Source organism: Astatotilapia calliptera, chromosome 9 (genome assembly GCF_900246225.1).
Source record: "Astatotilapia calliptera chromosome 9, fAstCal1.2, whole genome shotgun sequence".
Classification (NCBI taxonomy): domain Eukaryota; kingdom Metazoa; phylum Chordata; class Actinopteri; order Cichliformes; family Cichlidae; genus Astatotilapia; species Astatotilapia calliptera.
Window position 1 is genome coordinate 5,141,668 of NC_039310.1, and position 23,594 is coordinate 5,165,261.

Here is a 23,594-nt window from a genome sequence, read left to right on the forward strand (position 1 = left end):
ACCTTTATGCTGGGGCTCTTCCCAAAATAATCCCTTTTAAGGATTATTATGAGTTTGTCTTCTGTCTGAATCAAGATGGTTTAGCTCCAGTCTTCACGTTACATTGGCTCACGTTAAGCCAACTTTCTGCAGAATGGCTGCCCCTCGTAAACAAAATACAGCAGGTGTGTGGGATTTCTGTGCTTACACAGTGAGCACAGAAATGAGTATATTAGCTGTACAACAGTAGAAAATCCTGTGTGAAACCAAGTTTTAGAGCAGTTTGGACTAAGTCAAATATGGGTTGCCACTATTTTAACTGCGAATGAATAACAGAAAATGGCACAGTAAAATGCATTGCTTGTTTTGTGTTGGTCAATGTGTGTAACCTTAGTTAAATGTGATGTCACACATGCTAGGTTACCATGACGGCCACATAGTGATGCGCTGGTTTTGGGCTGCAGTGGAGCGCTTCAACAATGAGCAACGCCTCCGTCTGCTGCAGTTTGTCACGGGGACATCCAGCGTTCCCTACGAAGGCTTTGCCGCCTTGCGAGGTTCGAATGGCCTCCGGCGCTTCTGCATTGAGAAGTGGGGCAAAGTGACATCGCTACCCAGGTATCTCGTCCTCTTCTGCACTCCTACCTGTTCTTTACAATCAGTAAGGAACATGGTTCAAGTAGAGTGAGCTCATCCTGGCCACCAGGAACAACACAGCACAGTTTTCTACATAGCCTGCATGTGTGTATTTTTAAAACAAGCAATCAGGAGGATGGCACTTCAGCACCAAAATGTAGATTTATGAGCTGGTAAAAATAGTTCCCAAATGATGGAACTAAAAACCTATTTAGCTAAAATCTGAACCTTTATGACAATCCACCTGGCTGTACCTGTTCTACCATGAACAGAATCAGCGACAAAGGGGAATCCTGGGAGAGTCCAACACCCACCAGAAATCCACAAGTCCAAAAAATACACGTAGACAGATTGTACAAACCCCCACATACTCTCGAATGTCCTCAAGAGGATTAAGAACTGATCTGTTGTTCCACGACCAGGATAAGGAACTGCGTTGTTCCTCTTGAATCTGAGGTTCAACTAACAGATAGACACATTTCTCCAGTACGCTGTCATAGGACCAGTTCATTTACAACATGCGGTATTTCTGACTTCTTTCTTGAGAAGTCTTCTCTGATTCGTCAGTGATGCTTTTTTGGTAATTTTCCTTTGAGGTCTTTTTAAACTGCTTTCAGCTCCATTTCCCATTCTTTTGGAAAGCTTATTCTAATGCATTGTTTTAATTCGGGAGTTGTGCTGGTTGTTGTTTGGATATAGTTGGATAGTAATGAATATTTCTGACACACAGTGTCAGCACACAAGTGAATATACCCTGTAAACACCTCTACCATGTCATCATCTTGTTGAAAGACATCCCAGTCTGTAGATGGAAAACAGTCATTTAACTCCTCCATGTAATTATCTTGCCAGAGCCTGACCATCTCTGAGGTTTACTACATTTCAATGCAGATATGTGAGTGGGGGATGAAGTAGATGGTGTGAATTACAAAGAGCTGGTTACATCTCAACATAGTGTGCATCTTTTATATTACCGTAACATTTGTCCAGTGTCTTGTGTTTTCATTATTAACGTATTGCTGAAATCCAACACATGTAAACAACATGTTTGTAATTGATGTCAGTATCTGTAAATACCGATTGCCTTACATGATTTTGGGTGTAATAAAGTCACCTGAGGTCATGAAGGTTGTTCCCTTGACATCAAAGCTGCAGTAAAACTGTCTGCCATCTCAAAGTACCTGGACTTTGATTGACTGCAGCTGTGTATTATTTTGTTGAGGCACTGTATACAGGATATACAGTTCAAATGTGTTGACATTGATCAGCAGAGAGGCTGTTTGGCTCTCCCACCTCTGCAGTGCAGCTAGATGAGAAATTGTTCTCCGACCTTGGAGTCAGATGTTAATTTGATAAACAAGCAGTGCTCAGCAGAAAGTATGCAAGAGTCAGGTTTTACTGCAAAGGAGGGAAAAGGTGCCAGTGTTTGATGCTTGCCTGGAGCACTCACATCGTTCTGTTGTTCAGCTAATAATAGGAAGTGTGGACATGGTGTGTATGGGACTGTGTCCAGCCTTTTTCAGACGTGGGATACTTCAAATTGACAGCCTCCTAAGTTTTTCAAAATCACTTCCGACGTAGGTCACCATAGTAGTATTTGCACTGAAAGGACACAGGAACTTTCTTTCAAGGAACTAAAAGATTCCTCTGCACCATTAGTTGTCTGTCTTTCCACTACATCTAAATAGCTTTAACTATTAGGCAGTCAATCTTGTCATGTAAAAGTGTTTTTACGTGTTATTTTTGATGCAGCTACACCAGCTACACATCTCACTGCTCCAGACCAGTTAATATATCAGTCAACAGTCACTGGCTTATTGAATGTTACATTAATCTGGGCGTTACAACTTTGAGCAATCCAGTAGGTGGCAGTAATGCAGAAGATGTTCTTCAGAACAGTCCTGTTTTTAAATCAGCTGTGTAACTCCAAAAGACTCATTTTGTATGTGGCTATCAATGTTCATGGTACTGCCTGCACTGCGCTGATAATTCAGTTCAGTTCTACTGAATTTATATGACGTCAAAACACAAGACGTGCTGCCTCAAGGCACTTTATATTGTAAAGTAAAGACCTTACGATAACAGAGAGAAAACTCCAACAATCAAACCTGTGGGCAAGAACTCAGCAACACAGAAAGAGAAAGAAACTTCCAGCAGAACCAGGCTCAGGGAGAGACATACATGTGTTGCAACAGGTGGAAATGAGGGGAGGTGGACAGGATAAGACAGAATAATAATGTGTTATCTGTAAATGGTACATAAGCATTTCTAGGGCTGATCTTTTTGGACGGCCTCATCCGTCTTTTATAGAAAACTGATCAGACACGAAGCTGACACATTCAGATTTCAGATTCAGACGTTTAAGTATTTTAACATTGACTGTTTGTTCTGTAATTTACATGGTCACCCCCAGCTAGCCAGAGATTTTTACCTTGCAGATAGCACCACATCTCTGTGGGACGTGTCAGCCATTTCAGATGAATCTGACATAATATTAATGGATTGTGTTTATATAGCACTTTTCAAGACCCTCAAAGCGCTTTACAATACCACTATTCATTCGCTCTCACATTCACACACTGGTGGAGGCAGCTACAGTTGTAGACTGACAGAATGGAGGCTGCCATATCGCACCATCAGCCCCTCTGGCCATCACCAGTAGGCAGTAGGTGAAGTGTCTTGCCCAAGGACACAACGACCAAGACAGACAGAGCTGGGGATCAAACCGGCAACCTTCCGGTTACAAGATGAGCTTCCCAACCCCCTGAACCACGGTCGCCCTAATGACATGTAACCTCTTGACTGTAGTAACCACATTCTGCATGGGTTTATGGATTTTAGCCTGCAAGGAAAACGGGCTGCTGCTGCTAGCATCGCTAGCAAAGCTAGTCTGCTAGCTAACACCTGTATGTGTGTGCAGTGTTATGCACAATGCAAACTGCCACACCAACATTTAATCTGAACTGTTTCAAATAACTCCTTTATTCACACGTAGTATTTGTACATCATCTTGTCTATTAAAGTGGGTTTAATTGAGAGACTGTTGGGACCAGCCCAGCTGAAAAGGAGGCTAATGAGCATGCTCGTCTGCTTGTCTACCTCTTGTATATTCTGGCTCTCAGCTCTATTTATGGAATGTACTTGTTAAAGTGGATAAAAGACAAGCTCCATTTTGTTTAAAATGTCTGTCTCTTTCTCTCTCTCATTTCTCAGAGCTCACACCTGCTTTAACCGCCTCGACCTGCCTCCCTACCCTTCGTACACCATGCTGTATGAGAAACTGCTCATTGCTGTGGAAGAAACCAGCACATTTGGTCTGGAGTGAGACAGACAAATCAAACACTGCACGCCTCTATGTCCAACACTGGCTGGGCCAAAATGTGAAAGGAGCGCAGCCTAACCTGTCTTAAAGATCCCGGAATTGTACTGGAAATGTTTCTGATCATGTTGGATACACAGTATGTTTGTCACTGTTACGGTTCTGTGCGTCAGAGTCTGTCACTCATGAGGATCTTTACGATTGCACGCAACACTCACGGCGTCACAGCACTTATTTTTCTATAAATCATTAGAAAATAAGAAACAATTACAAAGACTTTTTTATAATTAATATTGATCAGTCTGTGTGTACCTGAAGAATGAGTCTGTCAAATCGAATCAAAAACTTTTGTTGCATGTACCACAATTCATCCGACAATGAAAATGCTTTGGCTAATAAAAGCAAAAGCAAAGTGTTTATACTCAGTACAGCAACAGGTGAAAAGTAATGTACAGAAATAAGAACAATATGAGCAACACAGTAACACTGAAAACAGTAATTTTCCATATGACAATAACAACAGCAATGTGCTTGGAGACATGCTGGAAGTTATCTTTAATAGACAGAAAATATTTAAATAATAATTTAATAACCATCACAACCTACTGTAGAAAGAAAATCGGAAAGAGAAATGAAAGAAATGGGTTAAAACCGTTAATAGAATTAAATACTATTAGTTACTCTAAAAAATGTTACAGTCATTGCAAACTTTGATCCAGAAATCTTCTTTTTATCAAAAGATGTATGCAAAGATTGTTACACAAATCCTCAGGTGGTTTCCTGCTGTGGACATGTAGAATGTCTAATGCAAGTTTAAATTCAAGAGAAAAACACCTCAATCAGTTTAATGCAAAGTTTAGTAGCCCTGAAGCCAAAGGAACAATTGTCTGGGTTTTTTGTTGTTGTTTTTTTTAGTGGAGATACTGCAAATACCAATATGTATCTGTCTGGACTGCAGCAGCCCAAAAGGAACTTGCCTGAGGACTTAACAGAACTGCAGCACAATGGGAAATAAGAGGTTAAGGCAAATATATGACGAGCTGCAGACAATTAAGAGAGAAAGACTGATTATCACTCAAAAAACTCCCAACAGGTAAAGAAAACTGCACTGAAGACAAGGTGAATAACACATGCTCAGAAACTCAGAAACTACTGAACATCTGGAAATGAAATGAATGTCAATAATGGGCAAGCCACAAAGCAGTGAAGTTTCTGTTTCAAGCAATGTGAAGAGTAGTCTGGTACACTGGAAATCAAGAAATATACATTCACAGCATCCAGGCTGTACTCGCATAAAAAGACAGGCCCTCCCTGCAATTAAAGACTCCGCAGTACTAACATGCTTCTGATACTCATCCTGGAAGTCCTGCATCTGCGCCCACAGCTTCCGGTACTGTGCCTCCCTTTAAAGTGATGACAACAACTGGACACAGACACTCCACAGACACTCTATGTTGCATAGAGCTCAGTGATGAGGCAATGATGTCAAGTATTGCGAATGCAAAAGCAGCCATCAATTCCAGCACAAGGGCTTCTGGGATTCCTTTTGTGGAGACTAAGGGCGATTACGTCAAACCAAGCTACGTGAGCTCCGTGATTCGTGACTCTTCACGACAGAATTTATACTTGGACGCTCTCCAGATGGCTAAGGAGGACTAAAGTGGGATTCTGCTTTCAGCCTGTGGTCTGGCTGTTTGAATGGGAGCTTCTCACACTCTTGTTCGAGTCTTCCACAAACGAAGTTGTCATCTCTGACCATGCACCATTGGTGCCGCTCTTTGTATGGAGCCGGTACTCCAGTATTTAACTCTTTGCTGTCTCAAACACAGTGACCAGTGCAAGAGCAGCGTGTGGAATCTCCAGTGGCCTCAGACCAATGTAACAGATCCCTGAACTGATGTGGCCCTACTGGTAGAAATGTGTGATGTGTAAAGGGACAAACAGGTGTAACATATGCAATAGTTGAGACCTTTACTCCAATCTGTTCCACAGTCTGCCATATTCTTTTAGACACTGACTGACTGCAGTGCACCCTTGACATCTCCAGCCCCTTGCCTGCATCTCTAGCTGAGTGATGAAGCTGTGCCTCAGTTACTTTCTGCCTCATACATGCCCTGTGGGGGTAGTACTGACAAAAGGAAAGTCATTTGCCTTGGGTTTTTTTTAAGTCAGGTTAATTGGTAATAGTCACTGATTACTGTATTTACAATGGATGTAGCTTTGTGGGCAGATAACTAGCCTGATATAAGCAATGCCAAATATAAACAGAACCAGGAGGCATCAAAGCTGGCTGGAAATCTGACACATTTTCGCCGGATTTGACAGATACACTTGTAGCTACTCTTCCCAAGCTGTAGGCTTTTGTTAACCTAACTGTTGAATGAGTTGTAAGGCTAACAGAGAACTAATGGCTTACACATCAAAGTGTGTTTTACCATTTCAAGTACAGCTACAATGTTCATAAAACTTGAGAAAAGTTGGCAAAAATGCTTTCTTGTGGAGTTGCGTATGTTTGTCGCAGGCTAGACACAAATCTCCAACCTTGCTGTCAGTGGTCAAAGCACCAGGTTTCTGAATGTTTCTGAAACCCATGACTGACATCACGACGTGCACAATATTGTAGTCCATTTACATCTCCCGGAAATTTTTTTTGTAAACTTTATTAATTCCCAGTTAAAGCCGACGACTCCAGTGGTGGAACAGTTCAGTTAACGAATGAACTGGAAACACTTCTGAATCATGGAGTGTAGTTTTTGTTTGATCCACTTCTGATTAAAGAATGTTTGTCACTGATTTTTATTATTGCTCCCCTCTAAAGACAATTCAAGGTTTGAACCAAACTGTGCTTTTAGAGAATTGTTGTTGTGCTAATAAATGCTAGGTGTTTGCAGGGAAGACAACTGTGTGCAATGAGAAAGATGAGATCTCTTGTTCTGCTTCTAAGTGTTGGGATTAATTGTTCAGGTTTTTGTGAATCTATAGTTCATACTGAAGCCAGTTGCACCAGCTGTTCATGAATTCAAACTTAGCCCTGTGTTTGCTAAGTGGCACTTTATGCAAGATGAAACTACAACTGGTTGCAGCACAATGACAGTTTCTGCACAGAGATTAGTTGTTACTAAATATTTATACCCACTAACCACCATGTGTAACTGGCATACAGCTAAGTGAACAAAGCAACAAAACCAACAGCTTAAAAAGAAAAAGCTAACATGAAAGTCTTTAAATTCACTTCCTACTACCTGGCAGGCATTTTGGGAATTCTCCTGGGAGTTATTTGGAATCATCCAAGGCCGTTTAAAATAATTGGGTAAAGAGCTGTGAATGCAAAAAAAGTTTAAAAGGTCTGACAACTTTGCCCCAAAATAAGGTTTAAAAGCCATTATTTTTATTTTAAGCATAGAAGGTACACAACAGTTTTCAAAGCACAAACATAATACTAATACTTGGCAGATTTAGGGGTGGCTGTGGAGTGAGAACGTGTTGCTGTGGCTCAAGAAGTAGAGCGGGTCATCTAGCAGTTAGACGTTCGATCCCGTGCTCCTCCAGTCTGCATGTGGGAGTATCCTCGGACAAGATACTGAACCCCAATTTGTCCCTGATGCATCCGTGTGAGCATGTCGATAAATGTTAGCTAAATAGCAACGCCTGTTCCTATGTGAGCAGGTAGGTTTGGCTGTCTTTCTTACCTTAGCAAATCAAATCATACTTTAAAGAGTGCAACTTGTATTTACTCAGGCTGTCTTTGTCTAACATTTGCTTGATGATCTGGAACCTGTCGTGTGACAAATATGCAAAAATAAATAAATGAGAAGGCAGCACATACTTAAATTGCATGGATACAGAGAAAATGGAGCAACAGAGTGTTTAGGAATACAGTCCCTATTAGTCCACCTGAGCGCCCTATATGAATTCCCCAAAGAACTGGACAAACTCAAGTAATTTCCAGCATAAGGATTGTTTTTAACTCATGAACACAGGCATCCAATATTGATTTTGACCCTTGCAAACAGAGATTTCTCTAGGTGCTCAGAGTCTTTTGATGATATTGTGTACTCTTGATGAGATATTGAGCATCTTCATAATGTTACGCTGAGGAACGCTGGTCTTAAACTGTTCCACAGTTTGTAAATGTGCTTTTTTTGCAGATTGGTGAACCTCTGCATATCTTCACTTCTCAGAATATTTATTTAAATTATACACAGTTTCCGTGTAAAGACATTAAGTCGTCACTTACTTGCGGCTTTTGACAATGGTACAGCTACCTCCGTGAGAGTGTTCTTGACTTGACTTGTGTTTTTCTTAACCAAGAAAATATTTCTGTCATTATCCACTGGAATTTTTTGGACAAAAATCTGTCATTCTTCAAAACCAGTTTACCTAACTAAATGAAGAGTTGGTGCAACTCAGTCAGGCCAGTTTCCAAAAAGCTTTAGGTGGATAGCCACCAGAGGGTGGTGGTAAAGTATACATAAAAATATATTCAATCACATTGTTAGTTTAGTCAGATTTGCAGTGTAAGCAGCAGACGTTGGTTTATGTCTAGACTGGGTTTATGGGTACAGAGCATCAAACTTTGACATAGGAAATAAGAATTTCTGTTTAATGTTTGTGTTTAGGGTTAATAAAATGCAATCTGTCGTTACTTAATTGCCTAATCCCCACCATACCCTTACCCAGTGACAATCTTTCCCTAACCTGGCCCTCACTGGTCTGTGTCCTGCTGTGTGCAGATGTAGGTATTTAAAGCAAGATATATTTTTTTTTGTCATTGTTGCCACTCTACATTGTCTTACTGTGCTTCTCTATCGTCCACCCAAAGCATGCTGGGATAGAATCCACCTTCTGGTCCAGAGTAGGACTGATGTGTGTGTCAATTGTCCACATCTTATCGTGTGAAAGATTTTCACCACAGCGGAACTTTTCACCTTCATGAACCATCAGCAACTCAAGTAGACGTGTGTGAGATGAGTTGGCTGAAATCACTTTCCAGGTATCACATTTGGGGCTAATTTGGGCTGTCGGGTCACTGACAGCCAATCTAGGGTTAGAGTTAGGGTTGGTTAACATGCGCCCCTTTTTGTACAGTTTGTGCTTGCTTAGAACACCCAGAATGATTGTAATGCCAAAACTATGTGACTTCATTGAAAACGTGTCATCTGCTAGTGTCTGACTTTTTGCCTATTTAGCATGCAGCTCAAACTCAACCCAAGCCTAACCCTAACCCCCAATGTGTCACCAGTGACTTGGTGGAAGAGTTTAAGGCTCAGCTGTGGTGCCAGCAAATGTGGTGTGAATCAGATATGGCCCAGATATCACAGAATGCTGAACTTGTAGCCAAACTCACCCTGGGTCAACACTGTTGTTACTCACAAATCAACTACATGTCAAAGTTTGACACATAGCAAAGATCCCTGACTTCAGCGGCCTGTCAAATTTTAGGCTTCTTTATTCCCAACATGGTGTGATGTTTGAAAAGCTGACTATATCTCCAGAATTTCACTTTTTTTATTTTCATTTAAAATACTGTCATGAATTCGCTTCCGTATAGAGGAGAAAAACTGCAGTGATAGGTTCCACTAAAGAAGAATCCAAAGAACTTTGATTGACACAAATTTGAGATTTTTGGAGATTACCCACACTTCTGTGAGTCAGATCGATAATTACTCCAGTTTTTGTTTGGTGTGGCAACATCTTGTCCACACATCCCAACACACACAAGGACAAGGCTGTGATTTAGTTGCTCTCCTCATCCTTTTTCTACAATCGTTTGTACTCTTATTTATACAGTATTGTATTTATAAGCAAGGGGAAGTCCTGAAACTTTCCTTGAATGTTTTCTTTCTATTTTATTTTGTAATCATGTAATTAGGAGGATCAGTGGAAGATTTTGCCTTTGAATTTGAAGCCTTTGGGTTCTTATTTGTGTCTTTTCTATTCTAAAATAAGCTGGCTGATTTTTTTTGGTTTTCTGCGGGGAAACTGTGATGTTTGTTCCCATTTGGCTCCTCTTTTTCTGTTCACCACTTTTGCTGGTGGCATTATTGAGGTTAATGTCAGCTGTGGCTCACTCTGTTAGAAATGTCAGAGCCACATGAATCCAGGAAGCACTCTATTCTTTGGGCAGTTAATGATTTTTGTATGTGCTTTGGTGAACATGTAAAGAGAGCTTACTGATTTGTTGTTTTTGTTGGGTTGATATGATGAATGCATACATCATAACACTGATATTTATTGTGGGAAAGGAATGATTACAAATGTTCCAGTAACACTTATCTGTAAATGTGCTGATAGAAGCTATACAAGTTTAAACAGAATATAGGAAAAGTAAATGATGATGGGCTGTCTACTGACAGGGAAGGTGGTGGAAAATTGTTGCTGCTGTTTTGTGTGTGTGTGTGTGTGTGTGTGCGTGCGTGCGTGTGTGTGTGTGTGTGTGTGTGTGTGTGTGTTTGAATTGATCAGAAGTAGACAGGAGAAGACCAGGTGGTGACACTAAAACATGGATATTTTCTTTTGTTTCCAGTTTCATGTGTGGTTACTATACATGTATGTACATAATGTTAAAGTTCATATTTGACTGAGAACAGGTTTCTAAATACTCAGGCTGTTCTATTGCCCCACCTTACCATATGGATCTTAATAAAATGGTCACTTTGTTACTGCTGTGTGTATTCATTCTACAGACAAAGGGGTGAAAAATGAAAAGGTTCACTGTCGATCTTTGATAAAAGGTTTTTATTTTTTATAAGCCTTATATTACATATTAAGTAGAGATAGTCCTCAAATTCATGTGTGCCCTGAATACAGGTAAGAAGGTATTGGATATGAGACCTAAAACCCACCTGGAAGTTCCCCACTCAACATAAAAACTGGACTGGTTCTTATAAAGTACTTTTCTACTTGAATACTCAAAAAGCATTTTATACAACATAAACAGTTTTCTATATCTAAGGGCTTTCTGTATAACGTTCACACACATTCACACTCTGATGAGTGTATCATTCAGTATCTTAGCCAAGGACCACCACCAACCATCCACTCTGCTTCCTGAGCCTTCCTCTGTAGATGCTTTGTTTCTCTTTCTAATCTTCTTCGTCTCTTTCTACATGTTTTGTTTCTTTGTGTAATTACTTGCGTGCCTTTATTTCTCTTTTGTTAAGTTAGCTTTTCTGTTGCTTTTGTTCTTTGTAGTTTACATATCATTTGTGTTGCTTTTTAAGAGACTTACAGTTCTATCAATATTTATTATTAAAAGCAATAGAAATGTATACACTGTATGCATTTTTTTTATATTAAAAGGGACGTGAAAACTGGTCCCGCTATATATTTCACGTTTAATTTTTAATTCGCCGATCAACACAGAAGTCTCTCCCCCTCTCTCTCTGTAACCCATTCCGATTGGCAGGCACGCCTGTCAATCAACACGTGCTACCATGGTTACAGAAAACGCAGCACCGGTTCAGCTTCTAAGTGAGGAGCAAGTTGAGGGGCTGACAGGCAGGACGCTGAGTGTGGAGTGATCAAAATGAGCTCTCCAGCTGTGTTTTTATTACAATGTTAGACTGAGCTAATAATTTGAAGCTTGGCCTAGAAGACGTGACATTATTCTGTCGCCCTAATGTTTTGGGTTTTGTTTGGTTTCTGTTGTCGTTCGGAGAATAGTAAGCGGCGTCATTTAATGTAATTGTGCTGACCGTTGTTTGAAGTGTTTAACGTTAGCCAACTAACCGGTCCAATTAATCGACGCCATGATCCCCGAATGCCCGCTTGCCGGGGACTCCAGAAGCAGAAGCCGCCTTCATCACAACCACGCAGCTGGACCGAGCCAGAGCCGCAGTGTCAGCGGCTTGTTGTCCGAAATCCAAACCGCCATCCACAACGAACCTTTCGCCGACCACTACACTGTTATTCCCGGCAGAGAGCTCGGAAGGTAAGAACATGGCACACTTAAACGTAAATTTAGCTGAGTTTATGTTTAGTTTCGTATGTTTCTTATCTTGCTCAGCTTAGACTAGCAGAAATAGTTCTGTTTTTATTTGGCACGACTGCTCGAGCTTTGGGACTGTTCCCATACGAGTGGTGGAAGAGGTCATGTAAAAGCACCAATGTCGTGAAATAGACCTTTACATCTCTGATTTTTGTATTGAAAATGTCCCGTAAGTGAAAAAAAAGTGCAAGTAATCCCACGAGAATGTGCTCAAAGCAGTCTGTCGGGTCTGATCCAGACTTTCTGAACTGGTCTGGTCGCCCAACCACTCGGGCTGGATGGGGGGCTGTTGGCCCAAGTCAGAAAATAACACTCACACACCCTGCACTATTACAGTGTATTATACACTGTCAGTGTCTGCCTCACACGTGCTGGTCACCGCCAAGCACTAAACCAGTGTTAACCGAATAAGGAAATCCAGTTCGAGTTGCATTAACTTACTTACTGTTTACGTTTTTAATTACTAGGCTGTGTGAATTCATGTAACTCACAGTTGAGGTAATATATCAGGAGAATTCAGTTGAGAGAGCAGTCTGTGTTAAACATTACATGTTGATAACTCTTGCATTCTCCTAATATCAAAGCTGTATTTGACTGATGTAGTCAGTGAGTACTTCTGTCACGAACTGATCTGCTGATTATAATTATAATCAATGTTGATTTGTTTTCTAAAATAAACATCTGAGCTCAAATGAACATCAAAATTAACTTCCAAATTAGTAAAATAATTAAAAAGAAAAGTAGCTTATTGGAGATGTAAGATCTTTTCTGTGTCTTAATTTTGTAAATTAATTAATTAAAATTGTGACATGAATGTAGTGGAGTCAGAATCAGAATCAGAGAGGGTTTTATTGCCAAATGTTGAGCGGGTTTACAACATTAGGAAATTGCTGCGGTGCTTCAGTGCAAACATACTGTTATAAATACTGTTATAAATTAAGCTTAGATGGACATGAAAATAAAAATGAGAATAAGAATTAAAAGTGCTAAGTAGATAGATAGATAGATAGATAGATAGATAGATAGATAGATAGATACATGATTGGAATATTGGGTTAGGGTTATACCGTTACAGTCCCTAGGGATGGGGCCACAATAATAGAAATTAAATCCCTGCAAATAACGGGTAAAGTTCGGGAGCAATGAATACACAGTATACTCAGCTCACCATAAAGCATTGTATCCTTTTGATTATAGTGGACAAATTCATCTCTTATGGATACTGAAATGAAGGAAGGTAAATGCACGTTATTATCATCACTTAAGTATACATGCAACTTTCATATGTTCTCTTACATCCAGTAACACTGAGGTAAGTGGCTTTGCACTCTTTGGTACTTAATTATGCTTAAAGTGGACCTGAAACACTTCATGTGTAAAGACTCATTTACATGATGGAGCCTTGCTCTCAAAAACAGCCATGAATGTAACTCTGTGAAGCTGGATTTAAGAAATAAGTGCTAAAAAATGTGTAGCGCCATCTTCTCTCAGTACAGAACGTGACACCATTGGTTGGTTGTGGTTAATAGCTAAAATAAACTAATGTAAGTCTAGCTAGTAACAGAACCGTCTAAGGAGCTTGGAAAGAAAAGCGTCTGGACCTCTTTAAATTTCCTTAAAGACGTTTCACCTGTCAGTGGAGAAGCTTCTTCAGTTCTAAGAGCAATTGGTGGCGAGTCCCAGATTTTAATCCCTATGGGAGTGTCCCCAAGAGGGTCATGGACCCCCTATTGATCCTCTACCTAATCACACGAGGTAGAGGATCAATAAGGAAACTTAAAGAAGTCCAGACACTTCTCTTTCCAAGCTCCTTGACTGACTGAGAACCTTCACAGGCATAGTAACAGGACCAATAACTCAGGGGAAAACAGGGGGACTTGGAATAAAAATCAGTTTAAGGGGTCACTTTTGTGCTGCCCCTGCCTGCAACAATGAGTTTTTGTGTTAAACCGAGGGTGTACCGTCCACTTTCACTGTCTGTCTCCTGTCTCAGCTGCACTGAAACAGGAAAATCCAGCTGTTAGCTCCAATGTTCAGGTTTGTAAAGCACTGTTTAAATGACAGAGTGGGGGAGAGCCTGTTTGAGTCATCAGACTAGAGAGAAGCTGGAGTCGCACACTCTGTTTTTCCACGCCAAGCCGGGTGTACCGAGCCCCACAGTCAGCTGCCAAAGCAGATGTTTGAAAAATGCGATCAGCACTGTTTTATGCAATAAAATATTCTCTTTTCTCAAACACAACAAAAAAGTTTACAACATCACAGTAAACCATAAAAGATGTTTCTGTTTGAGAAGGTTCTCAGCATGTTTTTCAGAGGATGGAGAATAGTTTGTCCTCTGACGTTCTTACCACCACAGCTTCAAATGTGTCCAGTTTGCAGCCAATCACAGATTCATGTTTGTCGTTTTTTACCATTTGTGCACCTTAAGCAAATATGTAGAACTGATTTCATTTATCAGTACAATATCACTAAAATTAGAAACATCTTGACTTGGAGTGATGCTGAAACTGTAACTCTGCATTTATTACTTTGAGGTTGGACTATTGTGACTCGTTATTATCAGACCGCTTTAAAAGCTTTCTGAAAAGCCTCGAGTTGCTCAAGAGTGCTGCAGCAAGGAGTGGCGTGTCTAGAAAATTTTTGTTGGGGGGGCCAGGTAGGGGCACAGATTTGGAGAAGGGTGGCAGATAATGTTTAAAAAAAATTCTACCAACCATTAACCATAATTCAATAACCCTATAAACCTAATAACCGAATGCACTTTTAACTCTTATTAGAATGAGATTTTAACCACTACGGTGCAAAGTTTTTAGATACTGCGTTGATAAAGTACAAGAGATACAATCAGTGCTTTGTCAGTGTTTACTCAGCAGTCAAGGACAGCAATATTTGCATAGTATTTTTACTGACATGTAGTGCACATATGTTTTGGGCAAAAACATTTTTTAATATTAAAATACGAACATTTGTAACAAACAATTGACAAATTAGCCAATGCCAATGTAAAATTTTATCTGCCTATTTAAAAAAAGAAGATAATCTTCTCACAAACTGGTGTTTGATTTTGAAACAGGAAAAAAGTGTGGAAACAAATGAAAAGACTAACATTTGAATAAAACCTGAAAGCAAGTAAATACTTGCTATGCTGCCTTATGGTAAACTTTGGTAATATTGATAAAGAACAACACTGGCTGATGATGAAATACAGTCAGCTGGCATGGTGACACTGCCAGTATTAACCTGCAGGGCTGGACCGGGACAGAAAATCTGGCATTTTGACTACAGACTGGCCCACCAGGTATTAAAGCCATAAAGCCTTTGACTGAAAACAAACCCTGTTGTGACAGTGATGTACAGTCTTGTTGGTATATGTATGATTTCTATACATTTTACGTCAGATAAAAACTTTGGTTGTAAGATTTAGATAATTATTTAATAAAAGCTAGATATTTTAAATGAGAATAAGAAAGAACAGTATTTCTTTGTGCCCCCCTTTGTGTAGAAACTCCGTCATGCTAGCTAGTACGCAGTACGAGTTATTCTAACTGACTGTAAAAAGTCAGCACAACGAAAATAAACTCCACCTAAACTTGGTTTATATCTGACCCAGAGAGACTGCAGGTCATAACTTCTTACCTGAAGTTCAGTTCACCTGACACTCGGACTGGCGGATGCCTCGGGGCTCTCCTCCTGCCTCCCCTTCCCTCATCCACCTGTTGCCTCTGTGGAAGCCCCGCCATAGCCACCACCAAACAACTGAGTTATTTTTACACATTGACCTGCATCTGGCCAATCCACCACCTCTCATTGTTCATACCATTACAAAATAAACTAGAAAGTGCATTTTCTGAAGAAACTGCAGTGTGAATGCTTGAATCTGAATGTATGCACTGAAATGAATTAATTGCTGAATTTTGAGTTAAAAATATTGAATGAGATTAAAAAAAAACAAAAAAAAAAAACGAATTTAACCTGAAAACAAAGGTGCTGAACTGCTAAAAGCTGAACGTTACACAGAAGAAGAAGTTGGAAAAAAACTGAAAATTTTTTACTTTAAATTAGAAAACCTAAGAAATGAGAAAAGAACATTTAGAGTCAGAAAACATCTGAATGAATATTAAAAGTTCTTATTCTTTGAATCACTGAATGACTAAAATGTGATCCCTCCACTTTGATCCACACAGTTTAAAAAATTTAAAAGTGTGACCTTTAAAAGACACGGTGTTGGAAAGAGAACAACGATGGTGACGTTTTGAGGGTAAAATGATGGCTTTAACACTGTGGACACAGCAGCAGTTGAAAGAGAAGTGTTTAAGATGAATCTTGGCACAGTGGCAGGCAGAGCTCGTTAAGCAGGCAGGTGTGAGCCTGGTTGCTATAGTGACCGCACCCAATGGCTCCATACACACGACACAGACATGCACCTCACTTTTGCTGCTTAAAATGAACAGAAAAGTCAGGCCGAAACAAATCGCTCCCAAATGAAAAGTAAAAGTCGTATTGACAAAATTCTTTCACCGTGAGCGACAGCAATGTCTAGTCTACCTAATTCTCAGTTTTCATGCCTGTGGAGCTTATTATATGGACGTGGTGACAGTAGAAAGACACCATGCTCTTCTGATTTTCAAACGAACCTTCTGAGCCATTTTAACATTAGAGTCTATGGAAGAGTTGGAGGGAGGAGGCTGTGCATTGGTGACATTTATGAAAGAACCATAACACCTAGTACAATAGTAAACACATTGGATGAAAGAGGACAGCCATGGCTATGTTTTGAGGGTAAAATCATACCTGTAGAGCAAACGCTGCGGACACAGCAGCAGTTTTAAAAAAGATTTTAAGATTAATTTTTTTGCTCCTCTCACTCTAGCAGTTGAGCTGCCTCACTCTAGCCCCAACATTCCGTCCCATACACACCCATTATAAACTCTGAAACGGGTGAAAAAACATCATGAAACTTAAACTGGAACTGAAGAAAAAGTATAATAGATATTGAAAAGATAAATACAAGTTGAATAGTTGAATGTCTTGTCTTCGTTTTAAAGTTTGAATGGTGGCTCTATGTCAACGTATGTGGAAGTAGTAGGAGTTTAAAAATGAGTAAGTTGAATGAGAATTTGAAGGGTCTCCCCATTGAAATACATGGGAAATTTTTGTTGAATAAAGTTGAATAAAATTAAAAATATAAATGTTAAAAATGAGAAAAATACAAGCAACAGTGTCCAAAAGAATAGGAATCTAATGGTGTTTGAATGGTTTTTCTAAGTTGAACGGTTTTGAAGGAGTAGGCTTTCAAAAAACGTACGGAATAGATAATAATAAAATAGAACTAGAAAGTGCATTTTCTGAAGAAACTGCAGTGTGAATGCTTGAATCTGAATGTATGCACTGAAATGAATTAATTGCTGAATTTTGAGTTAAAAATATTGAATGAGATAAAAAAAAACAAAAAAAAAAAAACGAATTTAACCTGAAAACAAAGGTGCTGAACTGCTAAAAGCTGAAGGTTACACAGAAGAAGGAGTTGGAAAAAAACTGAAAATGTTTTAAATGTAAATTAGAAAACCCTAAGAAATGAGAAAAGAACATTTAGAGTCAGAAAACATCTGAATGAATATTAAAAGGTCATATTCTTTGAATCACTGAATGACTAAAATGTGATCCCTCCACTTTGATCCACACAGTTTAAAAAATTTAAATGCCTGAGCTTTGAAAGACACTGTGTTGGAAAGAGAACGATAATGGCGACAATTTGAGGGTAAAATGATGGCTGTAACACTGTGGACACAGCAGCAGTTGAAAGAGAAGTGCTTAAGATGAATCTTGGCAGAGTGGCAGGCAGAGCTCGTTAAGCAGGCAGGTGTGAGCCTGGTTGCTATAGTGACCGCACCCAATGGCTCCATACACACGTACACAGACATGCGCCTCACTTTTGCTGCTTAAAATGAACAGAAAAGTCAGGCCGAAACAAATCGCTCCCAAATGAAAAGTAAAAGTCGTATTGACAAAATTCTTTCACCGTGAGCGACAGCAATGTCTAGTCTACCTAATTCTCAGTTTTCATGCCTGTGGAGCTTATTATATGGACGTGGTGACAGTGTAAAGACACCATGCTCTTCTGATTTTCAAACGAACCTTCTGAGCCATTTTAACATTAGAGTCTATGGAAGAGTTGGAGGGAGGAGGCTGTGCATTGGTGACATTTATGAAAGAACCATAACACCTAGTACAATAGTAAACACATTGGATGAAAGAGGACAGCCATGGCTACGTTTTGAGGGTAAAATCATACCTGTAGAGCAAACGCTGCGGACACAGCAGCAGTTTTAAAAAAGATTTTAAGATTAATTTTGTTGCTCCTCTCACTCTAGCAGTTGAGCTGCCTCACTCTAGCCCCAACATTCCGTCCCATACACACCCATTATAAACTCTGAAACGGGTGAAAAAACATCATGAAACTTAAACTGGAACTGAAGAAAAAGTATAATAGATATTGAAAAGATAAATACAAGTTGAATAGTTGAATGTCTTGTCTTCGTTTTAAAGTTTGAATGGTGGCTCTATGTCAATGTATGTGGAAGTAGATACAGTTTAAAGAGGAGGAAGTTGAATGAGAATTTGAAGGGTCTCCCCATTGAAATACATTATAAATTTTTGTTGAAAAAAGTTGAATAAAATTAAAAATATAAATGTTAAAAATGAGAAAAATAGAAGCAATGTTGTCCAAAAGAATAGGAATCTAACGGTGTTTGAATGGTTTTTCTAAGTTGAACGGTTTTGAAGGAGTAGGCTTTCAAAAAACGTACGGAATAGATAATAATAAAATAGAATAATAATAACTAGAAAGTGCATTTTCTGAAGAAACTGCAGTGTGAATGCTTGAATCTGAATGTATGCACTGAAATGAATTAATTGCTGAATTTTGAGTTAAAAATATTGAATGAGATAAAAAAAAACAACAAAAAAAAAAACGAATTTAACCTGAAAACAAAGGTGCTGAACTGCTAAAAGCTGAAGGTTACACAGAAGAAGGAGTTGGAAAAAAACTGAAAATGTTTTAAATGTAAATTAGAAAACCCTAAGAAATGAGAAAAGAACATTTAGAGTCAGAAAACATCTGAATGAATATTAAAAGGTCATATTCTTTGAATCACTGAATGACTCAAATGTGATCCCTCCACTTTGATCCACACAGTTTAAAAAGTTTAAATGCCTGAGCTTTGAAAGATACGGTGTTGGAAAGAGAACAATAATGGCGACAATTTGAGGGTAAAATGATGGCTGTAACACTGTGGACACAGCAGCAGTTGAAAGAGAAGTGCTTAAGATGAATCTTGGTACAGTGGCAGGCAGAGCTCGTTAAGCAGGCAGGTGTGAGCCTGGTTGCTATAGTGACCGCACCCAATGGCTCCATACACACGTACACAGACATGCGCCTCACTTTTGCTGCTTAAAATGAACAGAAAAGTCAGGCCAAAACAAATCGCTCCCAAATGAAAAGTAAAAGTCGTATTGACAAAATTCTTTTACCGTGAGCGACAGCAATGTCTAGTCTACCTAATTCTCAGTTTTCATGCCTGTGGAGCTTATTATATGGACGTGGTGACAGTGGAAAGACACCATGCTCTTCTGATTTTCAAACCAACCTTCTGAGCCATTTTAACATTAGAGTCTATGGAAGAGTTGGAGGGAGGAGGCTGTGCATTGGTGACATTTATGAAATAACCATAACACCTAGTACAATAGTAAACACATTGGATGAAAGAGGACAGCCATGGCTACGTTTTGAGGGTAAAATCATACCTGTAGAGCAAACGCTGCGGACACAGCAGCAGTTTTAAAAAAGATTTTAAGATTAATTTTTTTGCTCCTCTCACTCTAGCAGTTGAGCTGTCTCACTCTAGCCCCAACATTCCGTCCCATACACACCCATTATAAACTCTGAAACGGGTGAAAAAACATCATGAAACTTAAACTGGAACTGAAGAAAAAGTATAATAGATATTGAAAAGATAAATACAAGTTGAATAGTTGAATGTCTTGTCTTCGTTTTAAAGTTTGAATGGTGGCTCTATGTCAATGTATGTGGAAGTAGATACAGTTTAAAGAGGAGGAATTTGAATGAGAATTTGAAGGGTCTCTCCATTGAAATACATTATAAATTTTTGTTAAATAAAGTTGAATAAAATAAAAAATATAAATGTTAAAAATGAGAAAAATAGAAGCAGTGTTGTCCAAAAGAATAGGAATCTAACGGTGTTTGAATGGTTTTTCTAAGTTGAACGGTTTTGAAGGAGATAGATTACAAAAAACGTACGGAATACAGAATAATAATAAACTAGAAAGTGCATTTTCTGAAGAAACTGCAGTGTGAATGCTTGAATCTGAATGTATGCACTGAAATGAATTAATTGCTGAATTTTGAGTTAAAAATATTGAATGAAATTTAAAAAAAACAAAAAAAAACCAACCAAATTTAACCTGAAAACAAAGGTGCTGAACTGCTAAAAGCTGAAGGTTACACAGAAGCAGAAGTTGGAAAAAAGCTGAAAATGTTTTAAATGTAAATTAGAAAACCCTAAGAAATGAGAAAAGAACATTTAGAGTCAGAAAACATCTGAATGAATATTAAAAGGTCATATTCTTTGAATCACTGAATGACTCAAATGTGATCCCTCCACTTTGATCCACACAGTTTAAAAAGTTTAAATGCCTGAGCTTTGAAAGATACGGTGTTGGAAAGAGAACAATAATGGCGACGTTTTGAGGGTAAAATGATGGCTGTAACACTGTGGACACAGCAGCAGTTGAAAGAGAAGTGCTTAAGATGAATCTTGGTACAGTGGCAGGCAGAGCTCGTTAAGCAGGCAGGTGTGAGCCTGGTTGCTATAGTGACCGCACCCAATGGCTCCATACACACGTACACAGACATGCGCCTCACTTTTGCTGCTTAAAATGAACAGAAAAGTCAGGCCCAAACAAATTCTTCCCAAATGAAAAGTACATGTCGTATTGACAAAATTCTTTCACCGTGAGCGACAGCCATGTCTAGTCTACCTAATTCTCAGTTTTCATGCCTGTGGAGTTTATTATATGGACGTGGTGACAGTGTAAAGACACCATGCTCTTCTGATTTTCAAACGAACCTTCTGAGCCATTTTAACATTAGAGTCTATGGAAGAGTTGGAGGGAGGAGGCTGTGCATTGGTGACATTTATGAAAGAACCATAACACCTAGTACAATAGTAAACACATTGGATGAAAGAGGACAGCCATGGCTACGTTTTGAGGGTAAAATTATACCTGTAGAGCAAACGCTGTGGACACAGCAGCAGTTTTAAAAAAGATTTTAAGATTAATTTTTTTGCTCCTCTCACTCTAGCAGTTGAGCTGTCTCACTCTAGCCCCAACATTCCGTCCCATACACACCCATTATAAACTCTGAAACGGGTGAAAAAACATCATGAAACTTAAACTGGAACTGAAGAAAAAGTATAATAGATATTGAAAAGATAAATACAAGTTGAATAGTTGAATGTCTTGTCTTCGTTTTAAAGTTTGAATGGTGGCTCTATGTCAATGTATGTGGAAGTAGTAAGAGTTTAAAAATGAGTAAGTTGAATGAGGATTTGAAGGGTCTCCCCATTGAAATACATTATAAATTTTTGTTGAATAAAGTTGAATAAAATTAAAAATATAAATGTTAAAAATATGAAAAATAGAAGCAGTGTTGTCCAAAAGAATAGGAATCTAACGGTGTTTGAATGGTTTTTCTAAGTTGAACGGTTTTGAAGGAGTAGGCTTACAAAAAACGTACGGAAAAATAAAATATAATAATAATAATAACTAGAAAGTGCATTTTCTGAAGAAACTGCAGTGTGAATGCTTGAATCTGAATGTATGCACTGAAATGAATTAATTGCTGAATTTTGAGTTAAAAATATTGAATGAGATTAAAAAAAAAAAAAAAAAAAAAAACGAATTTAACCTGAAAACAAAAGTGCTGAACTGCTAAAAGCTGAAGGTTACACAGAAGAAGGAGTTGGAAAAAAACTGAAAATGTTTTAAATGTAAATTAGAAAACCCTAAGAAATGAGAAAAGAACATTTAGAGTCAGAAAACATCTGAATGAATATTAAAAGGTCATATTCTTTGAATCACTGAATGACTCAAATGTGATCCCTCCACTTTGATCCACACAGTTTAAAAAGTTTAAATGCCTGAGCTTTGAAAGATACGGTGTTGGAAAGAGAACAATAATGGCGACAATTTGAGGGTAAAATGATGGCTGTAACACTGTGGACACAGCAGCAGTTGAAAGAGAAGTGCTAAAGATGAATCTTGGCAGAGTGAGAGAGAGAGCTCGTTAAGCAGGCAGGTGTGAGCCTGGTTGCTATAGTGACCGCACCCAATGGCTCCATACACACGTACACAGACATGCGCCTCACTTTTGCTGCTTAAAATGAACAGAAAAGTCAGGCCGAAACAAATCGTTCCCAAATGAAAAGTAAAAGTCGTATTGACAAAATTCTTTCACCGTGAGCGACAGCAGCTTCTAGTCTACCTAATTCTCAGTTTTCATGTCTGTGGAGTTTATTATATGGACGTGGTGACAGTGGAAAGACACCATGCTCTTCTGATTTTCAAACGAACCTTCTGAGCCATTTTAACATTAGAGTCTATGGAAGAGTTGGAGGGAGGAGGCTGTGCATTGGTGACATTTATGAAAGAACCATAACACCTAGGACAATAGTAAACACATTGGATGAAAGAGGACAGCGATGGCTACGTTTTGAGGGTAAAATCATACCTGTAGAGCAAACGCTGCGGACACAGCAGCAGTTTTAAAAAAGATTTTAAGATTAATTTTTTTGCTCCTCTCACTCTAGCAGTTGAGCTGCCTCACTCTAGCCCCAACATTCCGTCCCATACACACCCATTATAAACTCTGAAACGGGTGAAAAAACATCATGAAACTTAAACTGGAACTGAAGAAAAAGTATAATAGATATTGAAAAGATAAATACAAGTTGAATAGTTGAATGTCTTGTCTTCGTTTTAAAGTTTGAATGGTGGCTCTATGTCAATGTATGTGGAAGTAGTAAGAGTTTAAAAATGAATAAGTTGAATGAGAATTTGAAGGGTCTCCCCATTGAAATACATGGGAAATTTTGGGAAATTTTTGTTGAATAAAGTTGAATAAAATTAAAAATATAAATGTTAAAAATGAGAAAAATAGAAGCAGTCATGTCCAAAAGAAGAGGAATCTAATGGTGTTTGAATGGTTTTTCTAAGTTGAACGGTTTTGAAGGAGTAGGAGTACAAAAAACGTACGGAATACAGAATAAAATAGAATAAAGATTAGAAGAACAATACTGTGAATGCTTTTCAAGCATTCACACTAATAATAATAAAGATTAGAAGAACAATACTGTGAATGCTTTTCAAGCATTCACACTAATAAAAAAATAGAATAAAGATTAGAAGAACAATACTGTGAATGCTTTTCAAGCATTCACACTAACTAGAAAGTGCATTTTCTGAAGAAACTGCAGTGTGAATGCTTGAATCTGAATGTATGCACTGAAATGAATTAATTGCTGAATTTTGAGTTAAAAATTTTGAATTAGATAAAAAAAAATCCGAATTTAACGTGAAAACAAAAGTGCT

The 23,594-nt window shown here is 38.6% G+C and overlaps 2 protein-coding genes across 5 annotated transcripts in view; both read left to right on the top strand.

The window, feature by feature from the left end:
- hecw1a (HECT, C2 and WW domain containing E3 ubiquitin protein ligase 1a) overlaps nucleotides 1–10,596 on the top strand; it is a 91,564-nt gene extending 80,968 nt beyond the window's left edge. For all 4 annotated transcript variants that reach the window (XM_026179143.1, XM_026179145.1, XM_026179142.1 and 1 more), the window contains 2 exons: nucleotides 399–597; nucleotides 3,829–10,596. In XM_026179143.1, coding sequence (XP_026034928.1) covers nucleotides 399–597; nucleotides 3,829–3,940 — 311 coding nt within the window. In that variant the 3' untranslated portion in view covers nucleotides 3,941–10,596. The remainder of the gene's footprint in view (nucleotides 1–398; nucleotides 598–3,828) is intronic.
- A 755-nt stretch (nucleotides 10,597–11,351) lies between these two features.
- The window catches only part of stk17a (serine/threonine kinase 17a), a 50,049-nt gene continuing 37,806 nt past the window's right edge, over nucleotides 11,352–23,594 (top strand). Inside the window, exon 1 of the mRNA XM_026180291.1 lies at nucleotides 11,352–11,867. Coding sequence (XP_026036076.1) covers nucleotides 11,686–11,867 — 182 coding nt within the window. The 5' untranslated portion in view covers nucleotides 11,352–11,685. The remainder of the gene's footprint in view (nucleotides 11,868–23,594) is intronic.